We start from the raw sequence: 14,771 nt of genomic DNA on the forward strand, positions 1-14,771 counted from the left end.
CTGAAAAAAAATTTTGTTTTCAGCGTGGGTGGAGTGACTATGGGTGGAGAGTAAACGTACCCTCTGCTAACTGTGTAGCGTGCTGCCCGACTACCATAGAAAGTTAGCGTGGGAGCCTTTAGTGCCAACAAAATAAGGGCTAGGTTTATTAACGGCATGTGGTTTTAATGCACGTAAATGGTGTACGCGTGTTAAATGCTAATGCGCCCATAGAAATGTTTTTAACGTGCCTTAAATTTACAGGCTCCTTAAAAACGCTAACACACCTTAGTAAATATACCTCTGTCGGTAAGGGCTCCCCCGGTAATGGCCATGCGCTAATTGTGAAATTAGTGCATGGCCATTAAAGAACAATATGGAATTGCAGCCATTTTATTACCTTGCTAAAAGTGGCTGCAACACGCAGAAAACCCATATGCTGACATCAGCGCCGGCCACTTTTTAGCACAGCTCGGTAAAAGGGCCCCACTGTGTCCTATTACATCTATGGGTCATGTGGTACTTAGAGAATGGTAATGTCCATTAGCGCACACTAAGCTTTAGTAAAAGGCCCCTTAATTTATGAGGTTAGTGCTGAAAATCTGTACTAAGCTCTTAACTCTTTTTCTTGAGTAGCCTAGTGGTTAGTGCAGCGGACTTTGATCCTGGGGAACTGGGTTCGGTGCCCACTGCAGCTCCTTGTGACTGTGGGCAAGTCACTTAACCCTCCATTGCCTCAGGTACAAAATAAGTACCTGAATATATGTAAACTGCTTTGAATGTAGTTGCAAAATACCACAGAAAGGCGGTATATCAAGTCCCATTTCCCTTTCCCCTAAATCTATCCCTGTTGCTACCCATTTTTTTGTTCCTAAATGTAGGAGTTTAAGGGCCCTTTAACGAAAGGGTAGGAGTGCGCCAACAGGCTTGCCCCGCGCCAATCTGGAACTACTACCAGGCGTACCACAGGAGCCTGGCGGTAGTTCCCACTCCCAGCGCGTGTCATTTCCAGTGCTACAAAAATATTTTCTATTTTTTGTAGCACCGGTGCTTACCCGCGGTAATCGGGCAACACCATGCCGGGTTAGCACAGGAGCCCTTACCGGCACCTCAATGGGTGGCGGTAAGCACTCATCCCCGAAATGGCTGAGCAGCAAGTGGATCACTTACCGCACGGCCATTCCTGTTCCAGAAAAAAAAAAAAAAAAAAAGAAAGACATCCTTTTATTCGCTGTGGTAAAAGGGGCCTCGGCGTGTGTCAAAAAATACTTGCTGATGCTAGCGCAGGCCCCCTTTTACCGCAGCATAGCAAAAGGACCCCTTAGTGAAATTTTGAGTAAAATGTTATGCACTCAGCATCAGTACATTTTAAAACTGGCTAATCTGTAAGCATAATTCTCAAGGGGGTCCTTTTACTAAGCTGCGCAGGCACGTCAATTTTGAGCTACTGCTCGGCTACCGTGTGGCCCGGGTGGTAATTTCATTTTCTACACATGCACTGGAAAATTTCCCAGGGCGCGGCGCTAACCGGGCAGTAATTGGCATTGTACGTGTGCTGACATTTACCACCGGTTAACACATGAGACCTTACAGCAAAGTCAATGGGTGGCAGTAAGCTCTCAGGCCCAAAATGGACACACACCAATTTTCACTTTCACGTATGCCCATTTTCACTCTCCCTCCCTCCCCCCCAAAAAGGCCTTTTTTGCAGTTGTGCTGAAAAATGGACCTGCATGCATCCAATACACGCATCTACACCAGCGCAGGCCATTTTTCAGTGCACCTTAGTAAAAGGACCCCTGTGTTATGCACTAACACAACAAAAAACCCAAAACAAACCCATAATGAAGGACGCGCTAATGTGTCCCACGTTAGATTAGGGATGTGCAAGTGCTGACCGCATGCAAATTTTTTAATTTTTGAGGGGGGTGTGTTAGGGGCAGAGAGTGAATGTTCCTGTGCTAACCAGTTAGCGCATCTACTTTTTCGCATGCTAACTGGTTATAACGCGGGAGCCATTACTGCCTACAAAATAAGTGGCCATGAGTTCTCCTGCAGTAATTTTTTTTTTTTTTTTTTTTACAAAGGCCAGGTGCTAATAGCAACAACCATTAATGAAAGAAATAGAAAACTGAGGTTTTTACAGCAATGGTAAAAATGGCCTCGGTGTGTGGGAAAGACTCGCACAAGGGTGCACTAAGGCAAATTTTTACAGCAGCTTTGTAAAAAAGGACCCAAAGTTAGGAGCATAAATCCCTTAAATATTGAGCCCTATGAGGTTCATCACCAATGTGTGCATACATCCATATATCTATATATACACATGCATTTGAGCACACAATCTAAGACAGTTCTTAATAGTTACTATTCATTTTTAACTCTGGCCTCACAGTTTATTACTTATTCATTATATATACACTTTACATATTCTGAAAGTAGAAAGGATGTGCTTAAAAAAAAAATATATATATATATATATATAACACAGCTGTACCAGCAAAATACTAAAACCACAGCTCCATAGAGGATTATGATTAAATTACTCTTTTGCAAATCTGCATTTTCTCTGTATGATCAAATATATTAGAGATGTGTACCTAAATACAGGAGGCCACAAACATATTTCTTATGAAACTAGACTTGTCTCTATTCCATATTACTGGAAAATAATCATTAGGAACCATGTGGTTCATGGAACATCGGTGTAAAATGTTCCCATTCCAAGGCACAACATACACCATACATGAGTGGACAGAGGTGGGGATAAGGGTTACTAATCCCTTTGCAGAGAAACAAATAGAAAATTCCTTTTCAGGAACTTAGACTTGAGGAAGATCGCTATAAACGGCTCTGAAATTCAGAAGCAGCTGCGCAGACTTTTCTTTCCACTGTTAATTATCAATGCCGATGAGCTGATGCTCAGTATGCAGCCTATATATTATGTGTGTTTTCATTAACCACCTGGTCATGGCATAATGAGAAATTCCTCCCACCATGCCTATTTCTGTGGGTCAAATAATTATCTAAAAAAGTCTCACTTTAGCCTAGTGATCACGGATGTCCTTTTATATGCATTCATCCTTGTCTTTTTACCTGTTATAAAACTACAGGAAATAAACAAATCCATACTTGGAGGACAAATAATTATCTGAATAATTACTGAACGCTAACATCTGTACAATTCTATATTCTAATGTGTAGAAGATTTTTTTCCCCTGCTTTTCGTGCAAAGCATTGAAAATTAGGCAATGGTAAAATGACCAGAAAACAATGTATTAGCTAGAATATTCTAGAAAATCACTGGCCCAGCAGTGGAAACCATCACCCACGAGCAATATGTGTGGTAGTCCCAGAGTTCCTTCTGTGAGGAAAGGTCCCATTCCTATCCAAGCTACAAAAAATATTGCCAGTCTTAGCTTCTTCAACATTTCCAAGTGCATTTTGTGTCTATTTCTATCATACCTTGAAGCAGAGCATTTTTATAACATTTCATAAAAGTTTTCTTTAAGGAATATTATACCCCAGAGGGTTAGACCAATGAAATCTTCTAATAAGAAGAAAATTAAAGTTTTAGTTGAAAAGTCATGGAATGCTTAAAACGGATCAGATAATTTACAATGATCCAAGAAGACTTAATATTCACACACACAAACAGATTTCTTAGAGGGCATTTTTGAAGGTGGAGAAGGAAGAGGTGGGACAGAAGGCAGAAAAACATACAAAGATGCAGCAATATGAAGCATTAATAGCCGATGTTTAATTTGTTTTTGTTGAGTTCTCTTTCTAAGTTCCCAATCAGAGTATCGATGCTTTCTTGTAGATCTTTGAGGTTTACTCTATGCTCCACTGTTGAATCTATTGCTTGCATTTTCATGTAGGCCTTGAATGAATGTTCTTTGGCTAAGGATTTTGAGTTTTCCATGACATTATCTGGTCCATCCCCTCTGCTGCAGTCTTCTCCACTTTCTGTATCTTCTGATGGAACGTCATCATAGTCTGCCTCATTCATGCTCTCTTTTGTTGATGAGAAATAGCCTTCTCCACAGCCGCTCCAGTCTCCTGCGTAGCGGTTACTTGAGGGACTGTCCAGTCGAGCCTGCCTTGGCCTAAGAACACCAGAAATTTCTGTACTGTTCAAGTTCAACATTTGAGGTCGCTGCTTCTTCCTCCTCAGATAATTCAAAGATGACTGCAGCTCTGTGGAGACGTGGTGCTGGGACAATTCTTTGGCAGTAGAATTTTGTACTGGAAAAAAAAAAAAAAAAAAGAGAGAGAAAAGAAAAAAAGCTGCTTTAGAAAACTCTGCTTGCATCACACATCCCTGCTGCAGACAGCTACACCCTCCAGCACTAGGAAGTTAACTATTAAATGTAGTGCCAACATGCAGCTTGCCAACTGAGGTCTAGAATTCTATTGGGTCACTGGTGAACATCACAAAAGCATAAATACCAGACTTCATAGTTCATTACCACAGCTTCGTGCCATGTCTGAAATAAAAAAAAAAAATAAAAAAAAACAAACCCCAAAGTATTCATTAATTCACTGAGCTAATCAGTAGTCTATTGTCAAAATAATTAGCTCCCCACAAAATAAAACTCTAAAAGCAAATACAAGCACGATAATCAAGACCTTACATGCACACCCCTCAAGAAGCTGAAAACGCAAGAAAGCATGCATCGTCTCACATAATAGACACTGTTAAAAGAACCTCACTCAAAAGAAAGTTTCTAAGCAGCCAGCCTTCCATTTCAGTGAGCATATGAACCCAGATAAGTCAGACTATTTTTAACCTGAACCCATGATCAAAATGTAAGCGATTAATGTTGTCCCTTCTATGATAAACAGTGCAACCATTTTATTTAATCTCAGGAATCAACTACAACCCTAAAAACCCAAGTTTCATGAAAAGTAAAAATAAATAATGGTATCAGCTCTCACACTAAAATAGTAGGGAAGGGAAGCAAAAGGATTTTGAATTCAAGCTCATGTCTTTCTTAGTAGTTCAGGTACAGTAGATATATATATTCCTGTCCCTGGAAGGCTTACAATCTAAGTTGGCAATTCTATAAACTGGCGCCTAAGAACATAAGAATAGTCATACTGGGTCAGACCAATAGTCCATCTAGCCCAGTATCCTGCTTCCAACAGTGGCCAATCCAGATCACAAGTGCCTGGCAGAAACCCAAATATTATCAACATTCCATGCTACCAATCCCAGGGCAAGCAGTGGCTTCCCCATGTCTGCCTCAATAGCAGACTACGGACTTTTCCTCCAGAACTGTCCAAACCTTTTTTAAACCCAAATACACTAACCGCTGTTACAGCATCCTCTAGGAACGAGTTCCAGAGCTTAACTATTCATTGAGCGAAAAAACATTTCCTCCTATTTGTTTTAAAAGTATTTCCATGTAACTTCCTCGAGTGACCCCTGTTCTTTGTACTTTTAGAAAGCGTTAAAAAAAAAAAATCAATTCTCCTCTACTTGTTCTACACTACTCAGGATTTTATAGACCTCAATCATATCCCCACTCAGCTATTGCTTTTCCAAGCTGAAGAGCCCTAACCTCTTTAGCCTTTCCTCATATTTATTTATTTATTTAGATTTTGCGCACACCTTTTCCAGTAGTAGCTCAAGGTGAGTTACATTCAGGTACACTGGATATTTCTCTGTCCCAGGAGGGCTCACAATCTAAGTTTGTACCTGAGGAAATGGAGGGTTAAGTGACTTGCCCAAGATCACAAGGAGCAGCAGCGGGATTTGAAAAAGCCACCTCTGGATTGCAAGACCGGTGCTCTAGAAATGTTCCATCCCCTTTATCATTTTGGTCGTTCTTCTTTGAACCCTGTCTAATTCTGCTATATATTTTTTTTTATATGGTGACCAGAATTGAACACAATACTCAAGGTGAGGTCGCACCATGGAGCGATACAGAGGCATAATAATAGTCTTGGTCTTCTTTACCATCCCTTTCTTAATAATTCCTAGCATCCTGTTAGCATTTTTTGGCCACACACTAGGTAGAAGATTTCAGCGTATTGTCTATGACGACACAAAAGTGCACTTATCACCAGTTCTCTCTTTTTTTTTATTTTTTATTATGCATTTATTAATAATTTCAAGTATACAAACTTGTTCAGAAAAGAAAATAACAGCCTCTAATTATAACACTGTTAATATAATCAAGAAAAAAAATTATTGCCGTATTTGCTCAAGTCCTCATTATGGATTCAAGAGGTTTACATAATGGAATTAAATTTAAATTTGAAAACATCATTAAAGAAATAGCATTGCATGATTCCTAAAATTATCGGTTCCACATTATTACAACAAGAGAGATTGTTTTATCCTTAACTCTACTTATTTTTAGATGTTAAAAAGGCTGTTAGTTGGGCAGGCTCAAAGAAAACATACTTTGCAGATTGAAATTTAACCACACATTTACAAGGAAACTTTAAAAAAAAAGTAGCCCCCAATTGAAGTACTCCATGTTTCATCATCAAAAATTGTTGACGTCTTTTTTGTGTTTCTTTCGCAAGGTCCGGGAAAATCTGTATTTTTTGTCCCAGAAAAAGTTTTCCTTGGTTTTTAAAGAATAATGTCATAATCCAATTTTTATCTGGAGCCAGGGCAACTGTAGCAATTAAAGTTGATGGTATTATCGGATCAGAGTCCGATGATTCCAATATTGCTGAGATATTGAGATCTTGATTACCTTGATCTACTTGATTTACTTGAGTCTTTAATGGTAAATAATAGATCTGTGAGAAAGGGGGTATAGCTTCTTCAGCCAACCCCAAAACTTCCTTTAAGTATTTCCTCAGCATTTCTCTTGGTGTTACGGTAAGTTGTTTTGGAAAATTCAGGAAGCGTAAAGTATTACTTCTAATTGAGTTTTCTAGAAATTCTGTTTTTCTTCGTAGTGAAGTTAAATCTCTCATTGAAATTTCCTGGAAATTTTGTAATTTTTTCATATCCTCTCCTTGGTCTTTAACTTGCTGCTTTACCATGTCCAATTTTGACTCCATTTCTTTTGAATTTTGTTCTAATAACACAAAGTCCTGAGACAATTTTTGTATTTGAGGGCTTAAAGCCTTGCCAAGATCCACAATTAATGACCACAAGGAATCTAGCGTAACTTCTTTAGGTTTAGACATAGAAATAGGAAATAGTGTGGACAGTACCTCCGCCATTTTTGGCTGCTCTGTCTGCTCCAAACCTTCAGCTTCTTTCTCCTTCGGTTCTCCAGCGGTCACAGGGGATTCCGCCTGGGTCGTCTGTTCCTCCACTGCCCGGAGAAATCCAGTTGTTTGCACCACTTCCCGCCTCACTTCATCCAACCCCGATGGGGAAAATGGTGCAGGGGGCGCCAACAGAGGAGAACTACAGCTCGAAGGGTGAGGGGGAGGTGCTCTTTCTTCAGGGCTGAGTGTCAGCTCTAATCCTGGAGACGCACCGGCGTCTCCATTCACGCCGGTGCGGTTCAGCGGATTAACCCCTTCGGAGGTTGGAACCGGTAGTCGCTGGAGGTGAGGTATTATCCCTCCAGTAGCAGGAGTATGTTGTGGCGGGGCTGCGGAAGCTGGACGGCCCCTTCTCTTCGGCATATTCGCAATAAAGTAAGTCTTCACAGCGCTAGATCAGGATCATGCAATCGCTACAGCGGCCCATCACCAGTTCTCTAATGGCATTAAGGCACATAGTGGTGCAAAGCCACTTTGATGCACTGAAACTTAGGTGCGATACCTTACCCAATCAATGGCAGTCATAAGCTGCTGTGTCTAAGTATGCCTTGCAATGTACGCATCTGATACTATTTTAGTAGGCACAAATGGAATGCTCATGACACGCCCATGCTCCACCCACTAATACAATCTATTTGCTGTTACATGCCATGTGACTAGTGCTTCAATTTTACAAAACAGCATCTAACACATACTTGCGTAAATATGAACTAATACGAGTAATTGGTGCGTAATTTAAGGTGCCTTCTAAAGGGCCGCCTCTCATGTTTGTACCTGAGGCAATGGAGGTTTAACGGACTTCTCCCAATCACAAGCAGCAGCAGTGGGATTCAAACTGGGTTTTCCTGGTTCTCAGCCTGCTACTCTAACCATTTATGGTTGCTGTAAACTTCTATTTTGGGGACTTTTCTTCCCAGAAATATAATTTCCAAACCAAATGAAGGTAATGCCTGAATACATTCATTCCCATAAAAATGATAGCCTGAATTTCCTGACTTTACCCAAAAATGAATGGCTCAGCGAACAGAAAATGTACACAGGCACCCCCACACACTGGGCATAGAAAAGGGTTGTTTCAGGACAGAACGTCTGAATCTTTTCTTTCAAAAGGGCATCCCTCCTAGTCTTATCTGCTCACTTCATTTATCACCACAAAAGCCTTCTTTGTTTTGGCTGCACTAGGCTGGGATGAAAGGAGCCTGAGGTTAAGGATAACAGCAGCTTTGCTCTCTGGCATGTTACAAGGACATGAAAAAAAAAATTAAATTAAAATCAAAACAGAGCAGAAATATTCCACAGATTAGTATAAAAGGACTAAAATTGAGAAAGACCTTGGAATTTAATCACAGCAAAGTGCTTTGATTTTATTAGGGTCAGAGCTGCTGCTTGCATTTTACATCCTTCTTGAACTTTGCTGAAAACAGATCTACTACGAACATTAATTTCTGCAGCCAGTGCCAATGAAAACCAATTAACTGGCATACAGCTTTGATGAGGTAGGAATGAAAATACTTCCTCCCAGTAATTAAGGCCTGTGGAGCGGGTGCTGTACAGAAGAACAGGGAAGCTGGTTTAGAAGTTCACATATGGTTATCATTAACTACAGACTGAACTGAAACTTATTTCATAGGGTCTTTGATACACAGCTGAACTCTGAAAGCTGTAATAAAAACTGTAATTTCCTCTTGATTCGTGAACAGAGATAACTTTAGCTCCAGGTGATTAGGGATCACTGTAAATATCCGTCCAACAGAAAGCACGCTCAGTTATCTCAGTGCTCACAAACATACTAATGGAACAGGGAACGCTTATTCTTTTAGTGAAACAGACAGAAGCTGCAGGCCTAAATTCTTTTCTCAACAAAAATAAATGGTGGTAGCAAACAAGTAATCCAGTTTCCTCATCTCTGAAATAAAAACAAAATGGTGGGAGGGGCAAGTACATTAACCTTTACACTTTTCATGCCAGCAGTCTTTCTCCCCAGTGTTCCCCCAATTTGTCACCATAAGGAACAGTGCTGTGAGATGTATTTATGTCCTCTCAGAGCTGAAACACAGCCTCACTCTGTCATTTACCATCCAAAAACCATGCCTGAGAGACTGAAAGCTAAGTAGGAAAGATCAGTATCATCCTTAGTCAGATTCTGCAAGGAAATGCATCCCACAACCAAAATTTACCACACGTGAAGTACCGTTTTCCACAGGACATGTAAGGCAGGATTTGTGACATCTAAGTCGAGATGGTCATGATTCCTCAAGTATTTTATAAAAGGCTCCGCTGAATGTGGTGATTTTTATAAATATGTACAAGGATTAGGGCTGAACATTGATTAAAAATTTGTACCATATGATTGATTGTGACTAAAATGTTTTTTTATATATAATTATTTTATTTATACCATTATACAAACAAATTCTACAAGTATCCACTTCATTAAGAAAAACAGGGCAAATTCAATACAATAAAATATCATAAAACAGAGAAACATTATAGAAGTTAAAAAAAAAAAAAAACTATATGCATTAACCCTTCCTTACACCACAAACATAATAGGGGGGAGTGACTACATATTATTAGGAGATTATAAAGGAAAAACATAACAAGAAAAGGTCTAGCCCAAATCCTGCAATATACAATACAATAACTGTTAATTAACCATCTCCAGATAACTTCTTCAGGTCAATGAAAGACTTTAGATGTTCCAGATCAAAGAACACATCTTCACACCTAAAAGGATACACTAGAAGAAATGAAGCACCCAAAGCTTTAGCTTCAGCCCTCATGTCCGAGAAGTGCCTCCTGTCGTTCCTAACCAGGATTTACCAGTATCCTCCTCAATCAACTTCTTATTAGGCAAATAATAAATTTTATTTACCAGTGGGATTAAATTAGAGGAAAATGTTTAGATCTTCAACAAGAAATACTTTGAATAAATCTATGGGGGGGAGAGGGGTGAACCCAAGTTCATTATTCTCAGATTCAAACGCCTACTGAAGTTTTCTAGCTGCTCAAATTTCCTATGAATAATTATTTTACCCTTTAATAAATTAGATACATTTCCTTTTAGTGCTGCAAGTTCAGCTTGAATGAACTGTTCACTCTGAACAGCATCCTTCTTAATGTTATCAATAGACTGAGACAAACCTTCCACCTACAAGTTTGCAGTCTCCTGAACAGACTGTGACACCAAAGCAGTCAGTCTCTCAATAGCCTGCCACAAAGTCTCCAGAGTAACCACCACTGGGGGAGGGGGAAGAAATATCACACGCTCCCCAGAAGAAACATCTCCAGCTGCAGTACCCTAGGGTCACAGTTCCAATGCCACGGGTCTCAGCGCCAACGCCTTCCGTATGCTAAGGACCTGCATTTACATCCCTTGCAGCAGCTGGGCATGGTGGGGTCTCACTAGCAGGGGGAGAGAGTGAAACATCCTGTCCCAGGAGCTCTGCAGCTCCTCAAGAAACTCCAGCAGGGCCTCCTCCCTGTAAAGATTACTAGCTTTGGATGGAATATCTGCTGCAACTGTGAAGAAGCTCCAGCTGGCGGAGGCAAGGCTTTAATGTTCCCATTCCTTTTCGAGTAAGGCATTCTGACCGTGAGCCAGAAACAGGTAACAAAGCAGAAGAGAATCAAAAAATAGAGCAGCAGATCTTAGGACGCCGTCTTGGCCACTCCCCAAGACCCACTAATCACGATAAATTTTTTTTAAACACACGATTAATTGTATAAAGCGCCCCCCACACATTTCCTCCTGTACCGTGCAATATCTACATAGCAGATGAAAATTCTCAAAACTGACATATTTCAATTACCAGGAGAGGGATCTAGGTGCTGCCGTTGATGATATGTTGAAACCCTCTGCTCAGTGCGTGGCGGCGGTGGCTAATAAAGAAAAATAGAATGTTAAATATTAGAAAAGGAATGGAAAATAAAAATGAGGACGTTATAATGCCTTTGTATCGCTCCATGGTGCAACCGAACCTCGAATATTAATTCTGGTCGCCGTATCTCCAAAAAAAAAAAAAAAAAAAAAAAGATATAGTGGAATTAGAAAAAGAACAGAGAAGGGTGACGAAAATGATAAAGGGGATGGGAAAATTTCCCTATGAGGAAAGGCTGAAGCGGCTAGGGCTCTTCGGCTTGTAGAAAAGATGGCTGAGGGGAGATATGAAAGAGGTCTATAAAATAATGAGCGGAGTGGAATGGGTCGACGTGAATCGCTTGTGTATTCTTTCCAAAAATACTAGGACTAGGGGGCACGCAATGAAGCTACAAAGTAGTAAACTTAAAACGAATCAGAGAAAATGTGTTTTCATACAATGTGTAATTATATTCTGGAATGTAGTAAAAGCAGTTAGCTTAGCAGGGTTCAAAAAGGTTTGTAAGGCTTCCTAAAGGAAAAGTCAACAGACCATTATTAAAATGGAGTTGGGGAAAATCCACTGCTTATTTCTAGGATAAGCAGCATAAAATGTATTGTACTTTTTTGGGATCTTGCCAGGTACTTGTGACCTGGATTGGCCACTGTTAGAAACAGGATGCTGGGTTTGATGGACCTTCGGTCTGTCCCAGTATAGCAATACTTATGTAATTCAAGTTCAGCCTTAGAAACCTATCATGATATGGCCTTCTCTTGTCTGGCCCCAAAGCTATGCAATCAGTTATCAATTTCTTTGCATTCAGACCCTTGATTCAATTCAAGTTCAGCCTCAAGACCTGGGCTTATTCCATATAATTCATTTCCTGCCTTAGGAATCTGAAAATATCCCTAGTGTGTCTCCATTATTACTGTGTTCTGAACCACCTTTTGTTTCCAGTACAGTCCTGATTTCATTGTCCTGATCATGTTAGTCTATTTTAATTTGATTTTAATATGTAAGCTGTCTTGACACAGGTTGTTACTACGTAATGACAAAACTCAAATAAATAAGTACACTATTTACAATACCATACACTGTTTATATTGCACAATTACCAGCAACCTAGTTCACTGCGAGATACACAAATAGAGCCAGTCATATCTGGGACATCACAATCTAATAGAGAACAACATTTCACAAAAATCTAAAATATTATTTAAAATCCAAGCAGAAGTTCGTAATACAAATAAAATAACCAAAGATTTAGGAAATTAAAAAAAAAATGTTTTAAGCTTTTGGTGAAAACTCAAATAATCGGAATTGGCTCTAACATCTTTTGGTAATATGTTCCAATTTTTAGCAGCTTGATAAGCAAAAAGGGTGTTAAAGATATGTTTCTAGTTTATATTCTTTGCAGAAGGAAACTGTAGGGTCAAGTAATCTCCCTAACAAGATGCTCTAGATGCATGGGACCAAATTAACAATTTTAATAGCTAAGCTGTGAAGGATTCTGAATCCCAGGGAACACCAGCCATTCGAGCCCCCATCGATATTAGAATTGCCATGCAAGGCTTCTAAAATCACCTTATATACTCACAGTTCACATCTACCACTAAATAAAACCATTAAGAGTGAACAGAGCAATCCCAGCCAGGATTGACCACTAGAAGCAGTTGTCTCACATGCTACTAGAACATTTATGGTACCAGATCTGCTCCTGCTAAGATTTTTGGATTTCAGGCAACCTAGGTTGTAATATAATGAAGTAGCATGTAAAGACCACCCTGGGAAAACAGCACTGTCAGGCAAGGGTAGCTGATCTCCTGTGACCTTAAAATGCAAAAATGATTTCTAGGGATAAAAAAAACTTGGACAGGCATTGAGAGTGTTTATACTCTCAGAGACTTGACCTTCACAGTCAATCACTGGCTATATGCCTGAAGGGACACATACTACAGCATTAAAGGTAAAACGTAACTTTTTAGGTGGGTGGTTAAGCAGTTGGAACACTCATTCCACTGGCTTGTTCTTAAAACCAAGGATTTAGGTCTTGAAAAGAACAGAGTATTTCATGCTTGGTGACGTGTCCCGATTTGGTTTGACTTGTCAGTTTGGGATTTTGTAAGTTACAGTTTCCAGAAAGTAGGTTCTTAGGTACAGACTCAAAACTGGAGCCCTCCCAGAAAGTTTAAGTAAGGTTATACTATGAGTCACTAAACCTGCATGCGAGCTGATCTAACTGTGCAAGAGTGGTTCTCCGCAGTTTTCTTACCTGGCCATAACTGCAGCAAATAATGGAGCACCTCGATGTGTTTTTTGAAATCTAGGGCGCTAGCGAGCTCTTCAGAATCCGTAAAGACTCTCTTGTTGTGACCGTAGGTCTCCTGCCTCTGGCTCAGCAGAACAGGCCCAAAGCAGACAGCTAAATTCTGGCAGGTCATCTTATTTACCTCATGGTAAGATGCTACCAGCTTCAGATGATCCAACAGCATCTTCAGAGTGGCCTTGATAGAGAAAAACAATTAGCACATTCCGTTAGTCAGGGGTGAATAGTAATAGTTCATAATATTAACAAGAAAAACAGAGTTGACAGGTTAAGTGGCACTAGAGAGTAAAATAAAAACCCTGTTAAGTGCAAACACTTTACAAAACACAAAGCACTAAAAAAAAAAAAAAACCAAACTCTGCCACCTGTGTGAATGCACCAAACCATGAATGGCTTATAGCAGTTGACATGACAGGATGTATAGAACTTCCAAACAACTATGAACTACATAATACAATAATAGCCAAATACAAAATCCTAGTGCTTCATATAAGGCTCTTCACTGGAGGAAAAGACCTCAGACACTCTGTTTCAATTGCATTGTTTGAAACATGGGTTGTATGAAAAGATCATTGGTCAGAAAAACCTGTCAGTCGCAGTACTATATACATACCATGAAGTTGCCACAAGAAGTCATGGCAGCCATTTTCCTGAAGCAGGAGCAAGTAGGCTTAGCTCCTGCCCCGATCACCCTTGTTGGACTATCAGGGATTGCAGGTAGATAGGGGGGGACCCTATGCTGCATGGAGAAGAGGAGGGGAATCAGCATCAGAGTTGGGGGAGGGTGAAATTGGAAGAGCTCAAGGCATTTTTAAAATGTTATGCAGGTCATGGCTGATATTCAGCTGGGGCCCACATGACTGTCTTATGCATGCCCCAACCGAATACTGCCAGAACCTGCATAAGCTCAGACAGCCACTGCTTCCACAATTAGCCTCAAATATTCAGTGCCAATCCGGGGCTAATTTAGCCTGGGACAGTCAGTATTTTAAAAAATGCTGACCGCTACTGGCTGAGTATCAGCTGGTATGAGTTTTCTTTAAATTGCAGGGCCACAACCAGGTTTTGGGGTTGAAGCTAAAATAGTACTTGGTTTTGGAGGAAATTGTGTGTGAATTTATTTATTTATTGGGATTTATTAACCACCTTTTTATGAAGAGATTCACCCAAGAGCAACCCAAGCAGCTGAAAGTTCAAAACGAACAAACAAGTGCCTTTTCAGTTTTTTCAAGGAGGGGGGCACAAAGTACTTTGATTGCTGTTGCCACCAATGGGCCCAGAGGCTAAGTGGAGGTACTGACACCAACAGCGGCAAGCAGCAGTGGCAACCTCAATTCTGGTAGAATCCAGGATGCTGAGCTAGG

The 14,771-nt window shown here is 40.2% G+C and overlaps 1 protein-coding gene across 1 annotated transcript in view; it reads right to left on the bottom strand.

The window, feature by feature from the left end:
* Positions 1 to 1,999: 1,999 nt before the first annotated feature.
* The window catches only part of SYDE2 (synapse defective Rho GTPase homolog 2), an 86,630-nt gene continuing 73,858 nt past the window's right edge, over positions 2,000 to 14,771 (bottom strand). Inside the window, exons 7-8 of the mRNA XM_030206952.1 lie at positions 13,354 to 13,585; positions 2,000 to 4,224 (exon numbers count right to left, since the gene is read on the bottom strand). Coding sequence (XP_030062812.1) covers positions 3,722 to 4,224; positions 13,354 to 13,585 — 735 coding nt within the window. The 3' untranslated portion in view covers positions 2,000 to 3,721. The remainder of the gene's footprint in view (positions 4,225 to 13,353; positions 13,586 to 14,771) is intronic.

Source organism: Microcaecilia unicolor, chromosome 6, assembly GCF_901765095.1.
Source record: "Microcaecilia unicolor chromosome 6, aMicUni1.1, whole genome shotgun sequence".
Classification (NCBI taxonomy): domain Eukaryota; kingdom Metazoa; phylum Chordata; class Amphibia; order Gymnophiona; family Siphonopidae; genus Microcaecilia; species Microcaecilia unicolor.